Below are 25656 nucleotides of genomic sequence, written 5' to 3' on the forward strand. Positions count from 1 at the left end.
GAGTGTGACCCCATTCACCCCAATAGCTCCATTTGCCCCCTCTCCTTTCTCGGCCACCCTCAGTAGCTCCTCTCACCCCACTGCCCCATATGTTCCCCTTCCCATCACCACTCTGCCTCCAACTCCTATTCTCTGCTCCCCCCATGGCCACCCCTTCTCCCACAGTGGCTCCCTCTCCCTTTACCATCAGCTCCTCAGGGTTCTTTGGGACTGTCTAGGAAAGCCAAAATGAAACATGAGATCTTGTAAAATGAGATCTTGTGAAAACAAGAAACTGCTCCTTTGTTGTGCGATGTCTATTTGGGGCAACGAGAGGGGCAGCAACTAGTTCTTATTTTTAAAACTTTTCAAATCTGCACCACTGCAGTTTTTGATCCATACCCTGGAACAAAGTTCAGCATTAAATATGTTAATAGGTACATTAAGGCTATTTAGACAGTAAGGTACATCAACTTCTCTTGCATAACTGCTAAACCGTTCAACTAAATGAGCAAATGTAAATAATGCTCCTAGGCTAAGACATCAAAGAAATATAGCATGGCGTTAAAACGCAACTGAGGAAAAGACTCATTTCTTAACTGTTCGCTTTATTCACTGAGTCCCATCAAATCAGGTAAAATCCTATGACAACATGAACAGACCATCTTAACAGTAAAATTATACAAATGTCTGAATCTACTTTCCCTTTTAATCGCTGCCTTAACATACTCGTTCCAGTTATGCAGAGAGCTCCCAAAAGTGAATGCGATAGAGCACTTTGTTCCCTCTGCTTGGACAAACAGCTAGGAATCTGGATAGAAACTGTTTCCGTACATAATTAACATAATTTAAGACATACAACTGCTAGCGAAATAGTAGTCAGCATTTGCACTATCTTCCACATTCAAAGTGCATGATGAATGTTAATTGATCCTCAAAATCACCACAGGAAGTACCTTCCTTTGCTATACAGGGGGAAAGCTGAGATGGAAAAGATGACTTGCCCATTGCCACAGAAGGGATGAGACAAAGCAGCAATTCATATCCCGGTTCCCCCTCAGTTCCACCCCATTAAACAATACAGCCTCAAGCAAAGTAACACGTGGAGCTGTTTTAAGAACTGTTCACATCCATGCTCTGCATCCTCCCTTCCAGAGCACAGTCCCCTGCAGCTGTTTTCTTTTTGCCTCCTTCGTGCTGTTTCTTCTGCTTCTTGGAAAGTTCTTGATCAATAGGAGCAGGTCTCACAAATTTTATCATTTCTTTCAGACCTAAAAGCAGAATAAAGATGACACTAAAGATAACTATACACCTGGGCATAACATCTACAAAATGAGTACCACAAGGATCCATTCAGAAAAGCCACACAATCCTTATATGCAAAGCGTATAAAACCAAAGCTTGCCCCATGTCCTTGGATTTCAGATTCAGTAAGGTAGGCAGCTTGAGGGACAGTATCAAAGTTTACCCTCTCCTGTCAGGTAAAGGACAGGCCAAAGCTGGACTAATGTTTTATATACTGTTCCTAACTTGCTGCTGGTGGGCAAGAAAAAAACAGCATGGCAACATTTGGAACATTATGGTTCTGTTTGTGGGTTAACCTGCAGTCAGTAAAGTTGCAGTTAAAAGATAGTCTTTGCGTTGTAGAGAGAAAATGCAGTGAAAATCAACTCTATGGATCTATCCTAGATGGTAGCAGATTCAGACAGCAAAGGTGGTTTCGATGGAAGAAAAAGCAGAATTATGGCCAGTTGTACAGAAAGGGATTCTTTTTACCTGGTGGCATGAAGCTCCTTAGTCTCTCAGGCACAATAATTCCTTCCTCCGTCTGATAATTTTCCAAGATGGCACAGATAGTGCGTGTTGTAGCACACATTGTGGCATTCAGCATATGTACAAATTCCACCTAGGAAGGAAAAGTACATTACATTCTGAGTATTTCACAACACAGGCAGTTACAAACAAGTGCATCCATTTTAGGAAGTTATACAACACACCAAAATAGCATCCCACCATCTTATTCGTTGCACATTATTTATACTTATACTTGTCAAAGCTGGAAGTTAGATGCTTTCATATTGCTTCTCTTATTTTTTCTCCCCTTTTTCTCTGTACTGCCTACTTGGGTTTCTAATGTGTAAACATATGTTACTTCACAGCAAGTGAGAAATAAAAATATAGGTAAACCTACATTTTAGTTTCCTTCTTGCTGTGAAGCAACATATGTTTATATGTTAGAAGTCCAAGGAAGCTGCACTCACGGCCCACTGGAACACGGAAAGAAGTCTGAAGTGTGAGACACACAGGATGATGTTTGTGTTGAAATCTGTTGGGTCAGACAACTTTCCATCAAGCTCAGCAGTCTGCCTTCCTTCAGTAACCAATTTGATGCCATAAGATGTTTCACAACCAAGATAAGGAGACAGCCATTCCATTACTCTCCAGAAGTACATCAATAATAATTATATGCAGTGTTCTAGATATGGACAAACCATCAACATATATAATGGACTGCATTACTTGATCATTAAATGAAATAATTTCATTTCATCTATTTTTGCCTTTTCTCTTTACTGCCAGAGCATATCAAAACATTTTCAGTGAGTTTTCTAAATATATCTTTCATAGAAGATCAGCAGCCAATTCAGAATCTACTTATATTCAATTGATATCCACAGGTTATATTTATATCTTATCTATATTACTCTGATCTTATTAACATTAAGTCTCTTCTGCCATTTTCTTTCCCAGTCACTGGGACTGGAGTAATAATTCTTAAGATTTTTAATTTAACATCAACTTGCTCCAACAGAATAGTATAATTTTGACATTCTCTGGCTAATTTAGGCAGCAGTCCAGCAAGCTTACTTTTAGGTGTTTGTATTGATATAAACTAAAGTTTTGCTCTTAAAAGTGAACTTTCTAGACCCTGCAGCTGTATCTAAAATCATAAGGAGAAAGCACAGTAATGTAGACCCAGATGAGGGGAATCCAATCTCCATTAAAATCTTTAAAACAATCCTAAACCTACCTCTGCGTGATTTAGTATACCAACTAAGTCCTATACCAGCATGCTAAGATATGCCATCATAACTTCAAGATACATCAGCAAGGTGCACCAATGCAATCAACAGTACTGTTCTCAACTTGTATAACCCTGGTGCTGGCACAGAATTAAATGGTATCAGGGGCATGTCAAAGGAATAGCATGGTTTAGTCAATACCTTAAATCTCCCCTGGGGCCCACCCAAGGAACCAGCATTTATGCTGCACCAGTAATAACCCACACATAACTGGAGAGGTTCCCACAGAACTCATGACAATAGTGAAAATACTATTGGGACAGGGACTATACACTATGCTATTCAATACTGTCCACTGATGTAGATAAGCTAGGGAGTTTTCATATTGCTAAATATGCCATGCAGGGCCGGATCTAGCACTCCCGGCGCCGGGGCAACGCTTGCCGGCCCTCGCGCGCACAGCGTGCACACGCTCCTGACACGGCGTGATGACGTCATTTTGATGACGTCATCACGCTGCGCGCTGGAGGCAGCGCAGGGGGCTGGGAAGCTGCTTTGCAGCCCCCCACGCTGTCTTTTGCCTGCCCTGTGGGACAGGGGGCGACCGGCTTGCTGCGCGCCCTCTGTCCTGCGGAGCAAGCAAAAGGCAGTGCGGGGTGCTGCGAGGCTGCCCGCGCCATGCGCCTGCCCTGCGGGACAGGGGGCGGCCGGCTGCCCCCTCTCCTGCAGGGCAAGTGAATGGCGTGGGTGGCAGTGCTGCCCTTTTCCTGCCCTGCCGGACAGGGGGTGCGCAGCAAGCCTGCCGCCCCCTGTCCCGCGGGGCAAGCAAAAGGCAGCGCGGCTGCCCATGCAGCCGCCTGCACGCTCTGGGAGCTGCTTCCGGCGCCCCCTCCCTGGTGGCGCCGGGGGCAGACTACCCCCCTCTAGATCCGGCCCTGATGCCATGTATATTAGTTATGCTTTGCTTCAGAAAAAATTCATCTCTGTGCTTGGCTTTATGGTTGTTTTCAAATTTTCTGCAACCACACCTATGGTTTCTCTTTCATCCAGGGTTGCTAACCTCCAGGTGGTGGTTGGCGATATCCCAGAATTATCTAATCACTGAATTTATTAACTGTTTTCATTATTGTACTTTGCTCAATGAAATGCCCTAGCTGCTGATTACATTGTATTTCACTTGCAATGTGTAATCTACCTTAGATCACAGTGAGAAAGGTGGACTATATATAAATAATAACCACCTCGTGTCATGCCTCCATGCCATGGTATAAGTACTATAAATAAATATAAAGATCTGATACAACCTACTTTGTCCATCATCTTCTTGGTTTGTCCGTAACGGATCCGCAACCGACGTGCCTGGTAGTCTGTGCAATTGGAGCATGAAACTAGCTCACGGAAAGCTCCTGAACCTGGGAACCATGCTTCCAGATCTAGCTTCTTACTGGCAGCATGATTCAAGGAGCCTGTAAAATCAGGAAGCAGCATTTAGACACTGCTTTAATACAATACTAAGGGTAACTGACAGGTAAGACTTACCCCACTCTATTAGGAACTACAGAACAAAAGCAACAGAAACAAGGGCTGCATTCAGAAATTAGCCTCAAACTGTCATGAAGGTAGTTTCTTTGCTGAGCTTGCATGTTCCCTCTTTTCACATTCAGAGAAAAATTTCCTGGTTTGATGAAGATACATTGCAGGCACTTCAGCAAATTGTTTTAGCTTCCCTGCATCAACTGAGATTTTATTTTATTAATACATTTATACACTCCCTCCCACCTCAGCTCAAGGCAACTTACCAAAAACTTGACCTGCATTAAATAGCATTATATAGGGAAAAGTATCCCTTTCCCCCAAAACATACCTACTCATCTTACATAGCCTCACTTCTTTAAAAATAAATAAGTCAGTGTGGGAACCTTAAACACTTCCTTGGGATGGGAAATAATAAATAAATAAATAAATTCTAGAATGCAGGAGCCACCAACAAGAAAAGGCCTGCACTATGGCTGAAAATGTCCAAGATTTTCTATTCCTTGGCTCAATCATCAACCAAAAGGGAGACTGCAATGAAGAAATCAGAAGAAGATTGAGACTTGGAAGAGCAGCTGCGAGGGAGCTAGAGAAGATCCTTAAAGAAAAAGATGTCTCTCTGTGAAACCAAGATCAAGATAATCCAAACTATGGCATTCCCCATTACTATGTATGGATGTGAAAGTTGGATGGTGAAAAAAGCTGACAGGAAGAAAATTGATTCATTTGAAATGTGGTGCTGGAGGAGAGTTCTGTGGATACCATGGATGGTCAAAAAGACAAATAAGTGGGTACTGGATCAAATCAAGCCGGAATTCTCCCCTAGAAGATAAAATGACAAAACTGAGGCGATCATACTTTGGTCACATCATGAGAAGACAAGATTCTCTGGAAAAGTCAATAATGCTAGGAAAAGTGGAAGGCAACAGGAAAAGAGGAAGTCCTAAAATGAGATGGCTTGACTCAATAAAAGAAGCCACATCCTCCAGTTTGTAGGATCTGAGCAAGTCTGTTAATGATAGGACATTTTGGAGGTCTTTCATTCATAGGGTCGCCACAAGTCAGAGGCGACTTGATGGCATATAACATACACACATGGCTGATCAGATGACTTGGAAGGAGGGTTCCGATTGGCGAAAGCTTTGTGAGGATCTTAGGTATGGAATGTGCTCATACCATGAGAGACAATCCTTCAAGTAAGGTGGTCCTAGGTTTAAAGTTCATGATTAGAACCCTGAATTGGAAACACAAACATACTGGTAACCAGGCCACTATTTTAAGATGGAATAATATGTTCCCATCTGCATGCCCTGAGTAGGCTAGGGGCTCCTTTTTATGATAACTGAAGCTTCCTGATAGTCTTCATGGGCAGCTGCTCATACAGCACATCACAATAGTCTAGGTCTGAAGTTACAGCAGCTTGGACTTGCTCAGCCACATTTGCAGTGCTCAGGAAAGGAGACAGCTTTCAAACCAAATGCAGCTGGTAAAAAAATCTACACTTCAATTTGATAGCCAGTGTGGTGTAGTGGTTAGTGTGTTGGATTGGGCTCTGTGATAATCAGGTTTGAATCCCCACTGCCATGAAGTTCACTGCATCATGTTTAGCAAGTCATACACACTCAGCCTAACTTACCTCACAAGATTGTTGTGAGGATAAAATGGAGGAGAGGGAAGTTATGTAAGCCACTTTGGGTCCCCACTGGGGAGGAAGATGGGGTATAAATAAATAATCCCAGTTTAGAATCCTTGTTTCTGAGAAGCAAAAAAAAAAAATCTAATTTGCCCAGGTGTCTACATGAGGACATCATGGCAAATTGGTGCATAATCAAATCAGGAAGTTTTAAGTTGCACACTGCATGCAAAGGAAGGAAAAAGAAGGAAAGTGCAAGAGAGCACACAAACAGGGAAACAACTACGTTTATTCCCATCTCAGACAAACAAAAGTGTGTTCTGACATTTTAATGCAACATGTTCATTATGCTACACTGAAGCGAAACAGCCTGAGAACTAAACATGGGTATGTAATTTGCAAGCTTGGATATTAAGAGTCATGCAAATAAAATTATAAATTACTAGGGAGACAAATGGATCTTACTTTCTAGTAACTAGTAAGGATTGCATCATTAAATTCAGTGAGCCTTTTCTTGGTAAATATGCATACAATCAGATCTTTAATTATTTGGAGAAGTCTATGTACCTGAGACAATATTCACTATGTGGTAAGGGATGCCCAGAGACTGATAGAAGTCTTCAGCAACTGCAATCATCTCATCAAACATCTCCCAAGATTTGTTATCATGAGGTGATGCGTAGACAAACTGTTCTATCTAGAAAGCACCAAGAAGAGTGGAGACAAGCTTACAAGGGCAGGAAACACAAAGAGGAACACAGTATTTTATTTCATTAGTCCAGAACATAAAAAAGTGTAAAATACTGAAATGACAAACTCAATATAACAAATCACTTTACTTCCCCTCCGTGTAGTGCTAAGCGTCAACAATGATACGTAGCAATCCTTCAGAGAATTCAGAATATACCAGTTATGCTGTTCCACAGCTTCATAATTTATTCTGACATTAAAAGCCTTCCAGACAACACAAGAACCCTGTTTCAGGCAACTGCTTAATTTTTTTTTAATGAAGACAAAGGCAGGTGAAAAAGTGCTTGCAGACCCTTGTCTCCCTCTCATACTGTACCCAGAATAATCTTCCCAGAAAAGTTAGTCGCTTACGAGATTTTACACTGAATTACCTTTTCAAATTGGTGCACTCGGAAGATGCCTCTAGTATCACGGCCATGTGAGCCAACTTCCTGGCGAAAGCAGGTAGACAGTCCAGCATATTTGATAGGCAGATCCTCTGGCTTCAGCCATTCATCCCTGTGCAAAGCTGCAATTGGCTGCTCAGAAGTGGCAATCAGGTACTTCTCATCGATTGTGTTATCATCACTCTTCTCACTGCCTTTTCCAAGTACCTGAAAAATGGAAGAAATGAGTGCAGACTAGAACAAGCCAGATATGGTTATGTATATTACCTTACTGGTCCATTTAAAAAAACAATAGCTTTTATGAAACAGAAAACCAGCTCAAGTTCAAGCCAAAATCCATAAACTCTGCTTGCAGAAGAGATATTTTCCTATCAGTAACATGGTAGGACACAGTATAGAGGCCTACAACTCAAGCAGAAAATGAGTACAAAGTATCAGAACATACAGACATCCAATGCACAAAAGCACCTTTAGGATCCAACCCACAGACTAGTTTATTTAAAATAAGTAGGCCAGCTTGACATCCCTATGAACTTTGTAGTCATTCTTGGAGGTATCTGACCTAGGCCTACTGTCAGGATTTGTGTGTATGAGAAAATAAATGATCTAAGCAACGGACTCATTCAGCCCAAGTCAGATTGCCTGCATTACTTGTATAGGACTGTGTCCTTTCTGTCATAATTACTACCTCTGCTCCCTTCAGTATGAGGACTTCCCCAGCATCGGCCAATTCTGTTCATGTTCAAAAGCCTCTGACCATGTTGAAAGTATCAGCAATATCTGAAGCTAGGCATCTGAAAGATTCCATGAAACTGAGAATATTATTGCCCATTTAAGGTATGTTAACAACACATTCCTGGAAGCTGCCTTAATGCGCTACTGAAAGAGCCATCTTTTCCTTGTACTTTACCTTGTAAAGCTCTTCATCAAACTGACTTAGTTGAGCCACTTCTTGCATCACTTCTTTTCTCATGAAGAAGGGGGTATAAACAGGAGTGTATCCTTTGCTGAGCAACGTCTGCAAGGCATACTGAATAAGAGCCTGCTCTAGAAAAACCAGGGCACCCTAAAGAACAAAGAACAAGGGGGAGGTGGAAGGACAAGTCAACATTTTATTTCACAAAAACCCAAGGTCTACCTAAGAACCCATATCTTGAATTAGCAAGGATTGTTCTGACAGTATGTCACAACTCTGGTCCTCAGTTCACATAAGGTTACTTTAGTGTTTTTAACAGCTTATCATTCACTCCATGTACCATAACTGTAACCTTTATATTCTTACCTTAAGAAAGTATCCTCTACTGCCAGCGACAATGGCCCCCTTTTCTCCCTCATAGCCATCCACCATAACAACCAGGTCCACGTGGGAGTACTTCTTCTTCCCTGTACAGTCTCCCCATACCTTCTCCACTTTGTTATCTGTGTCCTAAACATGTTGTGAAAAAGGAGGGGGGGGGGGAAGGTGTAAATATTTTTCTGAACAAGTCAATAAATAACTTCAGTTCCAAGCAAGTATCTCCCTGATTCAGTATGCACATTTAGTTGCACATAACTGAAATAAATTAAGAGAAGTCTTATTGTAGTGCACTTGTTCCCTGCCGTAACACATCTGAATCCTAATGACTGAACTGCAAGAGGTTGGTGTTCTGAAAAAGGGCCAGAGTATAGAAGCAGCAAGGACCAGATCAGATGGCCTTTTGATCCCTTGCATTGTTTTATGTTTCTGTGAAGAACTAGTCCTTTCCTCACAGAAGCACCCAATAGCTTCCCTGAGTGCTTGACAATATTACTCCTTGCCAATTAGACGGACATATTATCTCCGTAGACAGGGAATGTGCGAAGGATTTGAATGCAAAATTTATCCAATAAGGCTTGCCCAGCATTATTAGTTACATTTTGTCTTGTTTGGAAGTGAAATACCATGTCTATTTTCTAGGTATTTTCCTAATAGGATTTTGTATTTCTTCAGAATCCTTGACATTATTCATCCTCTGTGGGTAATGTTTTATAATGCAAATTTCATACACTTCACAATCCCCCTCCCCAGAGACTCTCAACATCAAGTTTCAACCTGCAGCCCTGCCAGCATTACACATCCATGTAGAGACACAAAGACTGTTGCAAGGAGAACATATACCGCTGCCATTATGTATCTAATCACAGGCTATGGAATTTGCTCCTACCTCATCATTACTGATTGGCACAGAGGGATGAAGAAGATTTCCAATTTCTCTGAGGTTCTCAAACCGTTCTGCTTCTAGCTTTAAGCGCTCTTCATCACACTTCAGTATTGCTTCATCAATAAGAAGACGGATTTTCTTTATTTGGTTTACTTGAAGACCCTGAAACACAATGGAACTGCTGGCACATCACAACACATACGGAAGATAAAAGGGAAAATAACCACCTGCAAAAAAGACACACCCTTTAACAACATATCACTACTCCTCACTTTAGCTTCACCTTTCTTATGAAAGTTTATCATTAGTGTTAATCCATTTGGTGTTCAGAGGAAAAGGCAGTAGTTTCTCTGTCAGTAACACAAGCTCATGCAAAATCGCTGGCTCAGACACAAAGCAGCTCATCAAGGACACTATCTTTAACTAACTATGGCATTATGTGAGGGGCTGAATGAAGACGAACAAAAGAAGTACTTAAAATAGAAGAGTGCTTGCAAGATTTTCTGTGCTACTCTCTAGTTCTATCGCTCTGAATAGAAGAAACTTCATTAAGCAGTACAGCTTTTTAAAACAATCCTTTCCCTTCAGAATGCACCTTCTTAAAAGTACGAATAGACATGAAAAGACCCTTATCAATCTTTTAAGATGAAAAAGTAACAGTATGGGAAATATGACATATGATAGAGCTGAAAATACAGCATGCCTCAAATTAGCTGGGCCTTAATAACTGTGCTTATACACCGCTCTTCTAGACAGATTAGTGCCCCACTCAGAATGGTTAAAGTCAGTGTTATTATTTTCCCCACAATACTGGGAGCTGGAGCTGGAAGAAGTGGCATACCCAAGGCCACCTACTGAGCATACGGCAGTAGTGGGATTCAAACCAGCAAAGCACTGATTAGCTGTGCAACCACTTAACCACTATGCTATAGCATTGCTGTAAATAGAACTCAGGCCTACGGCTCTTAGAGTGGTAGAAATACCAGCTACACAGCAGTAGTGCAAGACAGGAATTCTGTGACCTGTGACATTACCAAGACAATAGATACCATATTCCCAGCAACTGTCTGGCAGTGGCTTTGACACTCACTGGTTTATCAGCTGGTGCCAGGAAAGAAGCTTGTGCAGGGCAGGAGTCATAACTTCTATATATTTTTAAAACTGCAGCTCATGGGCAATATAAACTGCAAAAGTCCTGAGTTAATTTCTTCTTCCTCCCAGAGTAGCAGCAGCTGCTGAGACAACAGTGAGCCACGTGGGACTGCAATATGTCATAAAACTTATTGGACAACCAATAAAATGAACACACCCCTCCCTTTCAAACTCTCCAAACAGTAAACCCAAAGTTCTATCATCAGAAAAGTCAGCACTAATTTTCATAGTTTATCCTATATAATTATCTTGCATTATTCTGAATAAGAGATGTAGCTAAAGAAAGCATAACTCAATTCCAGTTTCTATTTTATTCAGCTCTTTAATTTGTCCCTTAAAGCCCACTGACACTAACAAGCCATGATTTGTTCATGATGAGAACAGGATCCAAGGTCTCAGCTTACAATCTCTTTGTCCTCCCCTTGCCCAAAGTTCAAATAGCAAAGCTCCAAAATTCCAGAGAAACCATTCAAACCGGACAAAACAGAAAATAATTTTTTTTATAAAATACAGAACCGCAGAAAAAGCAATTGAAACGGCACTCACAATCATGGGAGTGAGTATACCTGCTATGCCCACCACAAATGGGGCCAAAGCAAATGCAGCATCAACTTGCCTAAGTGCAAAAGTCACAGGCAGCATGCTTAGCTATCCTTAAAAATCTAGAAATACACCAATTCCCTCCAATTTTAATGAAAAAAAATAATACAAAATAATATAATTAAAAGTTTCTAAAAGGAAAGCACACACATGCCACAGAAGCCAGCAAAATTCAAGACTCTCAAGTCGTGTTTCAGCCCACCATCATCTCCAAGCATGAAGCATTAGGTGGGTGCTTGAAACATGTCTCCTTGGCTATGGAAAAATAATCTAAACAGAGAAAACAGTTAAAAAAGCAGGAAGAGTAGTTAAGTGCCTCACCTTTTCTGCAACCACTTCCAGTGAATGAAGCCTTCAGACTATTCACAGTGGCCTCCCTATCAAGATACCTAAAGTGATATTCCTAGAAGAACCAACATTCACAAAGCCTAAGAAGTTAGCCTGCTTTCTGACTTGCTGACAACGCATAGTATAAAACACATGCCATCTAGAAGCACCTCAACCCCTAAACATGCAACATGAGAGTATCTCCTCAAGATTTCACTGAAACTTACTCTCTCGTAATGTACTTCAGTTCAAGGCATAAGGAAGGTGAATGTATACCTTAAACAATTACATTACTTACACTGAAAACAAGTTGGATTATACACTACTCATGCAGCAGCACTTCCAGCTCAAGCATGAATTCCATTGATTCTGCTGCTCTCACTACAAACTCCCTGCCCCCTACACTGTTTACAAGGGGCCACAATCCTCAGGAGCAGTATTTCAGGGAGCACAGCAGGCTACAGTGGGAAGCGAGAAGTAACTAACGTTCTGTCCGGTGAGTGCACAAGACCCAACGTGATGACTACAGCTCAAATCCTGAAGACAACCTAGCAGAGAGTTAAAGAATTCAAATAACACATTTTCCAATCCATACCACAAGCATACAAGTAAAATGAGTGGGGAAAAATAAACATCAGAGTACATGTATCAATTTCACAATACACTTGTGAAAAATAACTTACTTGTAAAATGTCTACTGTAAGCTCATCAAGATTTTGTGCATTTTCTGGTAAATGGTCATCATTTCCTACTGGATCTTTTTTCTGTAAATCAGCAAATGCAAGAACAAATATTAGAACTTCCAGGGCACATGTGCCTCAAACTTAGCACATGTTGATCCCAGTCTGTACATATATGAAGATAAAAATATAAAATTCTAATATTTAAAATATTTTAAAATGCCTTAGTAACACTACAGTCTCTCTCTAGAGTTTAATAAAAATGAAGTTACTCTGACATGCTAATGAGATGTTAGTTAGGTTACACAGCCCTATTTTCTTTTTAAAGATCAAATTATTTCATCTGCCATGTCCTTATAACTATAAACTATATAAACATGAACATTCCAGAAGAATGTAGTTATATTGATAACTGTAATGAAATAATTGCAGCAGATATAACATTTGTACTGTAGTTCTCTATCAGTAAAGTAAGGATACTTGCCCTTGTCTGAGAAGGTAAACAAATCTGGTATCTTCTCCATGTTTTTCAAAACAGGAGGAACAGAAATACTGAAAAAAAAGGTTGTGTGCCAAATACTGAAGCTAGCAGCAAGATGCAGGGTTCAATTCCTACTTTCTCTTCTTATGGAAGGCCTGCCCAGCTCATTAAATTGATACTTAATCCTAACATAATAAACTGGATAAAATGGTGTTTCTATCATTAATTGTAAAAAAAATCAACAGCTGTCTTAATATGACAGTAAAGAGTCCAGTAGCACCTTTAAGACTAACCAACTTTATTGTAGCAAAAGCTTTCGAGAACCACAGTTCTCTTCATCAGATGCACGTGGACTCAATTCCACTTCAACTTGTAGTGTACTACCATATTAAAATGAGTAGTATGGTTTGTCCATTCTCTATCATTGACCCCTTTTATAAGCGTATCAGTTTTTTCTCCATCTTGGGCATTCATTATGGCATCTTCCATTCTGCATAGCCAATGATTTTTCATACCACAATTTAAACTTTATCTCTTTTCCACAAAGCTAATTTCAATATGAAATGGCACGTATGAACATGTTTTGATAAGTTTATAATCAGAAGCTACAATATCAACAATTTACACCTTCATTTTCTCTCCTATAGTTTTACTGCACAGGTTCTTCAGTTTGTTCAGATTGTCTGCACGGAATCTGCCTAGAAAGAAAATTTAGAAAAAGTAAGATTTTTTTGAAACTATCACAGATTTATTGAACTATCAGGTTATCTCTACTGTAGATATAAAACAGGTTAAAATAATTTGTGTTCTTTAAAGTAGTTATTTGATAAAACAGAAAACTAGGACACTGTATTAAATAGTTAGTACATCAAAAATAAAGAGATCAAAATCACATTGATCAGTACAATCAACTGAAAAAATTCTGCCGTTTTTTTTCATAACCCTGGGCATGCCCCTTCTCCATGTTTTTTCCCATCAAAACTGGGTATTATATCCTCATATCATTACACCGCTTATTTGAAAGCAACTTGCACAAAATTAGTGGATTATATCTTCATATTAAAAGTTTATGCCTGTGACGTTTGTTTAGCACTTCCTGAAATCAAAGAGCTTCGATCTGTTTATTGTTCTACATGTGCACTAAGTCATTGGTACAGAAAAAACTGAGAACATAAACGTTGGCATGGTTTAAAACATGAAAAAATGAACACAGTTCTTTATTGGTTCTGTGAACGGCTTAATAGCCTGATCATAAAGCACAGACTAAGGTGAGTCTCACAGTGAGGGTAAGAACAGGGTGGGGGGCCATCAAGTGAATTTCTTCATAAAGATTTATGATAGAAATGTCTCGCCTTTTCTGATGCTAGTCTTTTATTATGTGTATATACTTGCAGATATCCATTTCACTTCCACAACTTTATTATAAAGGGAAAGAAGGCCTTAGACGATAAAAGGGTGCTTGTTTTCTCTAGTTATGAAGGCAGCACTTTAGAGGGTCTGGGACTCTTAAATTCTGACATTAAAATAATAAGACCACAATATATAGGAATTATCTATATTTCTGTTTCTGAAAATGACCCCAAAATGCAGATCAAAAAGCCACACAATGGGCCTGTGTACAGAAAATGTTTTTTCCCCCTACAAACCTGGGAGAACCCCCAGGTTTGCAGAAAACATAAAATTATATATAAAAATTATATAAAATATAAAAAAAGATATAAAAATATTTTAAAATAGCCAGAGTAACAGAAATAATGTCTGTTTCTTTAAGAATGCCATATGATCTCATTGGCCATTTCCAATCCTCCAACCAATACTTGGGGGAGAAGCTGCCTATTAGAGGGAGGGGAGGGGAGACACAAACACTAAAAAAGGTACCAAGGAGGGAAGGGATAAAAAAAATTGAAGAGGAGAGCAGCAAACAGGGGGGAAGGAACAGCTAAAGATGTGGTAGGGGAACAGAAAAAGGGGGTGGGGAGAGATTAACTGTCAGGATGAAAAACAGAAAAAGTTAGGTAGGTGGATGGGAGAGAAGGTAGGGGGTTGTCATGGAAGGAAAAGCTGAAGATGTGGGGGAAGAGCTGAGGGAGGGAGGGAAGATGCAGACACTGCTGGAGAAGGGAAAGAGGAAAAGCAAGAGGGACTGGGTGGGGGACTGAGATCCCCTCCTATGATTCCCCATGAGTCCCTCACTTGTGTAAACGTAAACGTAATTTAGAAGTACATTCTTTTATCTTTACTTATTACTTTATTTTCCATCTTCTCATTTGGATAGATTTCTACATTCTTTTCCCCACACTCAGTCCTATAAGCCCATAGTTTTAGGCCCCAATGGGAATTAGGTGTTCCATAGTTTGCTGAAATCAACTGTATAGGTTAGCTGTAACTAACTTCGGTATCCACTGATATCAATGGGCTTTAGAACAACTGGCTTATTCTGAATCACGGCCCTGGAATATTGCTTTTTAACTGATCCTCATTTTTGGCAATGTTGGAAAACTAAGACCACAACCAATGGGTTGGGAGTATAGTATCACTGCGTAAATCTAAGCTCTCTTACAGAAGAAATGAATGGTTGCCTCAGGTACCCGAGCTGACAGACCCCTTCCTTTGGTTTGTATCAAGCACATTTCTCATATTCTGTAAGTAACTAACAGCTAAGGTTAACAGCTTCCTCAGACTTAAAGGATCGTGCTCTCATAATTTTATTTAATAGAATTATCTGCGGTTCAAGACAGAACTGTACATGCTTAAAACCAACGGTAAGACAATTGCTGCTGGATTCAATTTGCCAAAACAAAAAATTAACCCCCGCAAAGTGTAACTTTCTTAAGGCTGAACAGCCACGCAGAAAACGAAACCCCGCTGCTTTGCGTCTGCAGCACCCACGATCATTACAGCGGGATTGCATCAGACGAGAGGCAGCGTCAGGGCCTGAACCGTGTCCTGCCAAACGGCGATCCCACAAGCGCTGAAGGGCACCGGGGCGGCGCCCCTAGGACTCACACTCGTCCGCGGGATGCCCAGCTCCTAGGACAGGGGCAGCCCCAACAGGGAGAAGGCAAAGGGAGCTCCCTCCAGGGACGGCCGCGCTCTCTCAAGAGGCCGCCTCAACCGCCCGCCCTGCCCTGCCCTGCCCTCGAACCGCACAGCGGAGCCCCCTCCCCTCAGCCCCCCCCCCTGCAGGCTGGGGTCGCGCCCCCCTCCCCGCACATGCGCTTTTGGTCCTCAGCCCCACACCTACATCTTCGCCAGGCCCCGTCGGCGGCCACCAGCGCGTCCACCAGGGCCGGGTCCTTGAAGCGCTTCAGCTGCATCTCGCGAATGAGGGCCGGGTCGCCGCCCTTGTCGGCGCGGAAAAGGTCCAGGTCAAGCACCATGGTCACCACTGACTGGAACAAACGCGGCCCGACTGCTACCGGTAAGAGGCACACCCTCGCCTGCGCCAACGGAGACGAGCCAGCCGGGAGGAAGCGCGCATGCGCACAGCAGCCGCTGGGAGGAAAGGTACTGCGCGTGCGCTTGGACGGGCCCGGTGATCGAAGGCTCTCCGCACGTAGTAGCTACAGTAAGTCAGCAGTGCCTCCTAATGGCGATCTAGGAGATCGCTCCCGGCGCCTGCTGCCCCTGCTGCCGCATACTGTCTGCAGACCGCAACGCGGAAATCTGGGCGTGAGGAGCCGCTTGTGTCCTGTGATATTCTCTGCAGTTAGTGGAGGGCGGAGAGCTCCCGGGGCTGGCTCCTTAAGCACCAAGGACAAGGCTAAGCAGTGTGGGCCTATACTGAGGATCCTTCCCAGCGAAGAACCCCGTTGGAATGCTGACCATCCTGGCACTGAAAGCCATTAAACGTGTGTTGAATTTGGCTGGCTCACCGTGATCACCATGCCCGACAACGGCCAGGGCTTTGGCAACAGACTGTTAATGTTTAGTGACTGGGAATGGTTCCCATGGTGGATAACACAATTGCAAGGGCAGGGTGCTCTTCAACTGTGTGAACAAATCGCAGCTTGTTAGGAGACAGTTTCCAGCCGCAGTTGGAGATGCAGCCCCTGTGAGTGCACAGGGGTGGGGAAGCAGGCGTTCGGCAACCTTGCTCTCTCACAGTCTGCTGGTTTCTGAAGGACTGGATGCTAACATATCTTCTGCTTGCAGAGGAAAATATTATCCAGACATCATAAATCTCTAGAGTTCTCTCATCTAGAGAAAATCAAGAGTGGCAGTTCTGCTCCTATAAGTGGGTAATACATGCACCATTTTTGAAACCAGTGTCAGACGGTGCTTTTTTGGAATGTACTGGACTGGAAAGTATCCTGCTGTTATAACCTCATTCACAAACCAGCTCTAAATGCTAAAGCTTAAGAAAAGAACTTTATGATATAGGTTGTAGATTCTGTTGGCTTGTGATAAATATGAAATTCTAGTTCTCATCTATTCCTGTAGCCAAAAGAAAGGAGAAGCCTAAATGGATGACTGAGGAAAGACAGATGGGAAGTAAAAGCAAAAGATGAGAGAAACAGAGTAAGAATTCTAAATGAAGCTTTTCAGTGATCTACACACAGAAACAAAGAAATCTATTATAATAACCAGTGCAAAGAAATAGAAGAGAACAAAAAAAAAGGAAGAACAACAGATCCGGGAAATCAAAAGGAAATTCAAGCCATGGCTTGGGATGCTGAAAGATCAACATGGAAATACAGTATCTGATCAGGACAAAATAAAGGAAAGATGGAAACCATACATTAAAGAACTATACGGAAGAGATGGAAGGATGACAGATATTTTGAAGAAGGGTCCTTTGATGAAGAACTAGAAATCTTAGAAAGTGAAGTAAAAGCTGCACTTAAAACAATTGGGAGAAACAAAGCATCTAGAGTAGATGGAATACCAATAGAGATATTTCAAGCTACAGAAATGGAGTCCATCAGAATCTTAACAAGAATCTGTCAACAAATATGGAAAACAAAACAATGGCCCACAGCCTGGAAACACTCAGTCTACATTCCAATTCCAAAAAAGGGGGGGTGCCAAAGAATGCAGCAACTATTGGACTATTGCATTAATTTCCCATGCAAGCAAAGTGATGCTCAGGGTTTTACAGCATAGACTCTTACCATTTATGGAACAAGAAATGCCAGATGTTCAAACTGGATTTAGGAAAGGAAGAGGCACTAAAGATCACATTGCAAATTTATGGTGGCTAATGGAATGCACCAGGGAATTTCAGAAGAAAATCAGCATGTGTTTTATAGATACAGCAAAGCTTTTGATTATGAGGATCATGAAAAGCTAGGGATAGTGTTAAAAGAAATGGGAGTGCCACAACATCTTTGTTTTGATGTGCAACCTTACTCTGGATGAGAGGTTACTGTCTGCACAGAATATGGGAAACAGAATGGTTTCCAGTTGGTAAAGGTGTCAGACAAGGACACATATTAACTCCCTTCATGTTCAACCTCTATGCAGAGCATATCATAAGGAAAGCTGGATTAGATCTAGGAGAAGCTGGAGTAAAAATCGGTGGAAGGAAAATTAATCATTTGAGATATGCAGATGATACCACATTACTGACAGAAAATAGTGAAGACTTGAAACAACTACTGATGAATTTTAAAGGAGAAAGCACCAAAGCAGGATTACATCTGAACATTGAGAAGACAAAAGTAATGACTACTGAGTTACACAGCTTTAAAGTTGACAGTGAGCAAATTGAAATTGTCCAATATTTTCTATTCCTTGGCTCAATCATCAACCAAAAGGGAGACTGCAATGAAGAGATTAGAAGAAAATTGAGACTTGGAAGAACAGCTGCGAGGGAGCTAGAGAAGATCCTTAAAGATAAAGATGTCTCTCTGTGAAACCAAGATCAAGATAATCCAAACTATGGCATTCCCCATTACTATGTATGGATGTGAAAGTTGGATGGTGAAAAAAGCTGACAGGAAGAAAATTGATTCATTTGAAATGTGGTGCGGGAGGAGAGTTTTACAGATACCATGGACAGCCAAAAAGACAAATTAGTGGGTACTAGATCAAATCAAGCCCGAATTCTCCCTAGAAGCAAAAATGACACAACTGAGGCTATCATACTTTGGTCAGATTATGAGAAGACAAGATTCTCTGGAAAATTCAATAATCCTAGGAAAAGTAGAAGGCAATAGGAAAAGAGGAAGACCTGAAACAAGATGGCTTGACTCAAAAAAAGAAGCGACGTCCCCCAGTTGGCAAGATCTGAGCAAGTCTGTTAACGATAGGATGTTTTGGAGGTCTTTCATTCATAGCGTCACCATAGGTTGGAGACAACTTGACGGCATATAACACACACACGTTTCTCATACTGTAATTAGGAAACAACAATTAATTTATAAAAGCCGAATAACTTTACTACTAACAATAAAATACTTTTATTAAAGGTTAATTTTTTTAAACAAGTTCTTTCCCACTCTTTTGTACTCAGAAGACCTATTGGACAGAAGTGAGGGGCTTTCCCATTGCTGAAATCACTGACTATCTATACATGTAAGTAAAAATAAAAAAAGTTTTGACCTGGATTTAAAGATCATCGAGATTCAAGTCCAGTGACACCTTTGTTTCTCAAAAATGTATATATAATTTAAAAAATCGTTTTGGTCTCTAAGGTGTCTCTAGACTCAAATCTTGCTCTTTTCTATCTTCATGGAAGGCATTCAGAGATGTGAACTCTCTCCTGGTTCCTAATTTATAAATTCTACCAATAATAAATGCACTACAAAAACCAGACTGCAAGGCAGGAACAGCATTATACGGAACAGGCCTGGAGAGTGTTTCTCAGTGTTTTCTGAACACTCCCAGATTGCCTACTGTGACTAGATTAATAAGAGTACTGTTGCAACATATGCTGGGGCCCTTGAGCTAACATTGGACCTCCAGCACAGCACACATGTAAAACCTATGTACCATTGAAATGCAGGCACTATGACACATTTCCCAGGATATATTTGGAAAGTAGAGTAACAAATTCTTTGAAATTCAGTATGCCAGGGTCTGGTCAGAGCCTCGTTGGGAGATACTTGGGGAATGCTTAGGTATCCTTTAAATTCCCATGATGTTAGGAAAGCAGGATAGAAATAAAATAAATATGCAGTGGGTGACTCCTCTTCATTGGTTTGCCTTTGCTTTATCATTCCTCTGGTAACAGCAGGTGAGAGGACGCACAAGTAGTACTTTAAAACAAAGTTTAGTACAGCACGACCTTAGTTAATTTGGGCTACAAATAGTTAGGCCTTCTCCAGAATGACAGCTGAGTTCTGGCTTCTTCTGTCCCTTAATGAAAACTTGAGCTTGGTTTAGATGAGATGAGCAGAGTTAGTCTGGTAACCTTAGGGCCATAGTTTAGTAGCAGAGTATATGTTTCGTATGTATAAGAACCCAACTTCAGTCCATGACATTTTTAATAAGACTCTCAAGAAGCAGGGTAAGGAAAGACCTGACCTCAGCAAGCTACAGCTAATCAGCATAATAGTGCAGGGCTAAATGGACCTGCCATATGTCCAATTTGCTGTCAGCCAGCCTCCATTTTATTTCATCTGAGTTTTGGGTGTTGGTTTAGACAGGATACTGTAAAGATGAAGTGCAGTAATGAGTGGTCCGGAGATATGCATATGCTTTACTCCCACCCCCTTTCAGCAAAGAGATCATCCACTATAAAACAGCCCAAAGCACACATTGTTACGAACCAAAAAATTACATAGTCTTGTCCCCAGCAATTTTAAAATTATATTAAAATCATAAATGAAGGAAACCCATCTCATTTTGCATACATAGCAAGGTAGATGGTAGCATGTCATTACAACACTGAAACATCGTCACAGTTTTATAAATATAATCCAGTCAATTCTGTAACATACAGTTTCAAAAATTCATTTTCATCTGTGTAAGAAAAGTATCACATTGAAGTCCCTGATTAGCATTTTTATGTGACTGTCTAAAAAAAATGTTCTTGAAGATTTCTGCTCAGACACTAAAATATCTTGTATGTCAATCATATATTACAATTTCATCCCAAAACTGTTTTAGCCATGTATAAAATATTTCCAAAGACGAAAGTCACCGCTTCATACAAAAACAGAAGAATTGATGCTATTATAGGCAAAGGTACGCTTCTGACCTCAGGTATAACTCTGAATGGAACATAGGCTCAAGTGCAGTGAATTACAATAGGGCCACTACAGTGAATTTGCACACATCCACCAAGTCTAGAAACCTAGGGAGCAATCTTAAGTAGGACTACTCAGAAATAAGTCCCATTTTATTCCCTTCGTGTTGCTCCCAGGAAAGTATCCTTGGGACTGCAGCTTTACATTACATAGGATACTTAAAGGAATTAATGACCAATAAATTCCTCCTACTAAATGCAGTGCCATAACTAGTAATTTCTATACCTGAGGCAGGTGGCCAGTTCCTGTCTTGCTCCCAAGCCTTTGCACTATAGAGTTTCAGAAGGTACAGATGTGGGTAAAGAAATTAAAAGTATAAAGCAGTCATCACACCCTATGGAGAACGATTAGTAAAATCTGGGGTGAGGCTGGTTGTGAATCTTGAATTCCACTGCTGAAATTTCAAGATCTTACTGCTCAGACTCCTGTTGCTGCTTACAGTTCTATCATCATTTATTTCCAAAACCAGGCTGCAAAACACCTGTTGGCTGCGGCCGTCTGTATTCCTTTCTTTCGTCCACCAACAACACGCAGTGACTGATGCATAATGCTGAAGGCACAAGACCAAAAGGAAGTTGCACTGGGGGAGGTGTGCCTGGCTTGTTGCCCTCATTAAGGGAGCAATCCCAAGCAGGTCTATTCAAAAGTAAGTCCCATTTTATTCAGTGGGGCTTACTCCCAGGAAAGTATTTTTAGAATTGCAGCCAGTGCCTCCAAAGAAAGTTGCTATCTAGTTTTGCACCTACTCTGTTAAAAACACATTTAACTCTTCTTCTTTCTTTCTCCCTCCCTCCCCCTAATGGGGTCCCAAGGTGGCTCACATTGTTATCGTCTCCTCCATATCCTCACAACAACCCTGTGAGGTAGGATAGGCTGAGAATGTGTGACTGGCCCAAGTCATCCAGTGAGCTTCCATGGTAAAGTAGGGATTTGAACCTGGGCCTCCCAGACTGATCATAGTACTGGCTCCAAAGTGAAATCATTACACCACAAAAAAATAATTTTATTAACTCAATTACATGATTTTGGAGATCAGTAGCAGACTGGCCATTTAACTTCCAGGGGAATTTTCCGGTGGAACACTTGTAGCCAAAACAAGCAGAGCAGTGTGCCAGCAAACACCGTCCATGCTTCAGGGGCTACTTGGCTCAGACCCTTCAGCAATGACAACTGGTGTCAGTTCATCAACTGGTTCCTCCTGTGCTGCTTCCAGTTGAGGGGAAAGATGCAATGCCCATTTTCATCCCCACTGAGCTGAATGACCCTGCAGTGCTGGCTTGTAGCACAGCAGGGGCTGCTCAGCTTGGCTTACTTCCTAGGCTGCTCCTATTTGAGATCCATGTTGCCCCACTGTCTGGATTGTGGCTGATGCAAAAGCCCTTCGTGCCCATCCTGAACAAATTACATGCATACAAACATGTATTTTGACAAAACTGTGGAATCATCCCAAAACATCTATTGCTGCTTAAATCTAGGTTTTCTTTTAATTTAAGGAGCTTTGCAAAACTTGGGCTTAAATCAAGTTCTGAAATAGACTGACTGCATTTACTTTTAATCCTGGGTTATCTGGTATTCTATCTACCCCAGTGCTAATACTGCACTGATTGGAGAGCAACCATGTACGCCACTTGAGCTCCTTAAAGAAGAGGTGACATAAAATGGACATTTATACACACACACCGCTCTCCTTTCCATTTCCAGCTGGTTCTGGAGTAGCCGTGCCAGCAGTCTCTCTTCCCAGCCTAGTCCTGAGATTCCTGGAACGAGGCATCCTAGCCACTATTGCTACTGTCGGCAGTAGCTTAATCAGGGTCTGCAACTGGAGCTTACTCCTGTTTTATCATAAAGAATGATACAATCGTTACTAATTTGTTTTACTGTTTATTTATTTTTCAAGGTTAATTGTTAAATGTTGGAATCGTTTCTGTATGTTAAAAATGAAAAAATTAAAAATTAAAAGTTATTTAAGAATGGTACAATCTAGAGGTTTCCAGATGCAATATTGAAAAAGGACCTTTTCTCTTCCTCTTTGGTGCCCCCTTAAAGTTTGTTTTTTTTTTGAAAAAATTTTTATTGGGTTAGAATCCATTATTTCCACATTTACATTCAATTTTCCCCAATTTTTTCATCTCTAACCCCCTCCCTTTCCCCCCCCTTTTTGTTGACTTCCAACAGCTTTCCAACCCTTTGTCCCCTTTCCCTTACTTTTATTAGCTTCCTCTATCTAAAACAAATATATATTCTCCATTATTCTAAGCAGTACATCCTTAACTATTTTTAACATTATATGCCCAAACTGTAAGCCTTTGTTTCCATCTTAGATAAACAATTTATCCCAATTTTTCAATTTCAGGTATTTCTATATATCATAAACCATATAGATCATACATTCGTTTATATCAAACAATTTGACTTATTCTCTATATATATTACTCATTCTATCTTTTTATAATAGTTCTATATATCTCTCCTCACGTAATCAATCAATTTGACCCATCTATATCTTCAGACATTCAGTTTGGTACAAAACTTGTCAGAAAAAAAAAGAAAATATTGTTAGTTAATCGCTCCTTATATTTAGTCCTTATAATTAATTATTTTCTCTATGTTCTGTTTGTTAACCTATATATATCTATATATATGTCAATCTATTAATCTGACTGCTTATTAATTCACATTTATCTCTTCTCCCCCCGGTAAAGTCTCCCCCCTCTACTTCAATACTTCAGTAGTTCTCAAACTGCCACAGTTTTCCTCCCACCTCCCATTTCTTCTCCAGGTATTGTTTCAGCTTCTCCCAGTCTGTGTTGAACTGCCCTGAGTCCAGATCTCTCAGTTTTCTTGTCATCTTGTCCATTTCAGCCATATACAGCAATTTGTAAGTCCAATCTTCAATAGTTGGCACTTCTTGTACTTTCCATTTTTGCGCATACAAAAGTCTAGCTGCTGCTGTCATATAAAATATCAACGTCCTGTGTTGGGCTGGAATTCCCTCCATTCCCAAGTTCAGTAGCAGGAGTTCTGGGTTCTTATTAATTTGAAATTGTAAAATTTCACTCATTTCTCTTATTATTTCCCCCCAGTACTGCCTGGCTACCTCACACGACCACCACATATGATAGAGGGAGCCCTCATGCTTCTTACATTTCCAGCATTTATTAGAAGTATTCAAATTCCCTAGCGCAATCTTCTTTGGTGTCATGTACCAACGATAGATCATTTTGTAAATGTTCTCTTTGATATTAATACATGTCATTGTCTTCATTGTAGTTTTCCACAAGTATTCCCATGCCTCCATTGTTATTTCTTTATTAAAGTTTATAGCCCATTTCACCATTTGTGTTTTAACTGTCTCATCCTCGGTATACCACTTCAACAGTACTTGGTATACCTTGGATATTCTTTTCTTATCTTCTTTAAGAAGGGTCTGCTCTAGTTCCGAATTCTCTATTCGTATACCTCCCTTTACAGAGTCCGAATTATATAAGTCTCTGATCTGTCTATACTGGAACCAATCGTAGTTAGGTGATAGTTCCTCTTGTGTCTTTATTCTAAGTTTGGATGCTTCAGTTTTAGTTATTTCTTTATACGTTAAACATTGTTGTTCATTATCAACAGCTCTCGGGTCTATCACCTCATATGGAACCACCCACAAAGGGGTTCCTTCTTGTAGATAAATTCTGTACTTCTTCCAGATTATGTATAGACTTCTCCGAACAAAGTGATGCAGGAACATCGAGTTGACCTTTACTTTGTCATGCCATAAATATGCGTGCCATCCAAATATTTTTTTATATCCCTCTAGGGCTAATAGTTTCTTGTTCTTTAATGTCATCCATTCTTTCAACCAAACTAGGCAGATTGCATCATGATAAAGTCTCAGATTGGGCAGTTGCATTCCGCCTCTTTCCTTTGCATCTTGTAAAACTTTCACTTTCACTCGAGGCTTCTTGCCTGCCCAAACAAAATCTGATATTTTCCTCTGCCATTTTTCAAATTGTTTGGAGTCTCTGATGATTGGTATTGTCTGTAGCAAAAACATTACTCTTGGTAACACATTCATCTTAACTGCTGCAATCCTGCCCAACCATGACAAATTCAATCTATTCCATTTAATCAAGTCTCTCTCTATCTGAGTCCATAGTTTTTCATAATTGTTTTTGAATAGATCTATGTTCTTTGCAGTTAATTCGACTCCCAAATATTTCACTTTACTTGTTACTTCACAATCCGTTGTTTCCATTAACAATTGTTGTTTCTGCTTAGTCATATTTTTGCATAATATCTTTGACTTCTTTTTGTTAATGAAGAAACCTGCCAAGTCTCCAAACTCCTTGATCTTATCTATCACTCTTGGCATGTTCTCCAATGGGTCCTCTACAATTAACATTATGTCATCCGCAAATGCTCTGACCTTGTATGAATAGTCCTTTATTTTTATTCCACGAATTTCATCATCTTGACGTATTTGTATCATCAGAATCTCCAATACTAAAATGAACAACAATGGAGATAACGGGCAACCTTGTCTTGTTCCTTTACTTATCGTCAATTTCTTGGTCAATTCATCATTCACCACGATTGCTGCAGTCTGGTCTCTATAAATTTCCTTAATTGCTCTGATGAATCTTTCTCCCAATTGTAGCTTTTCCATAGTGGCAAACATAAAGTCCCAGTTTAAATTGTCAAACGCTTTTTCAGCGTCTACAAAGAAGAAACCAACCTCTTTGTCACAAC

The 25656-nt window shown here is 40.6% G+C and overlaps 1 protein-coding gene across 1 annotated transcript; it reads right to left on the reverse strand.

The window, feature by feature from the left end:
• Positions 1 to 567: 567 nt before the first annotated feature.
• On the reverse strand, positions 568 to 16197 carry SARS1 (seryl-tRNA synthetase 1). The gene is made up of 11 exons (XM_054980820.1): positions 15969 to 16197; positions 13352 to 13422; positions 12247 to 12327; positions 9488 to 9646; positions 8587 to 8730; positions 8215 to 8370; positions 7290 to 7511; positions 6736 to 6865; positions 4311 to 4468; positions 1756 to 1885; positions 568 to 1250 (listed from the first exon to the last, which is right to left on the reverse strand). The coding sequence occupies exons 1-11, from the start codon at positions 16102 to 16104 to the stop codon at positions 1093 to 1095; spliced, it is 1545 nt and encodes a 514-aa protein (XP_054836795.1). The 5' UTR covers positions 16105 to 16197; the 3' UTR covers positions 568 to 1092.
• Positions 16198 to 25656: the final 9459 nt, after the last annotated feature.

Source organism: Eublepharis macularius, chromosome 5, assembly GCF_028583425.1.
Source record: "Eublepharis macularius isolate TG4126 chromosome 5, MPM_Emac_v1.0, whole genome shotgun sequence".
NCBI classification, from domain to species: domain Eukaryota; kingdom Metazoa; phylum Chordata; class Lepidosauria; order Squamata; family Eublepharidae; genus Eublepharis; species Eublepharis macularius.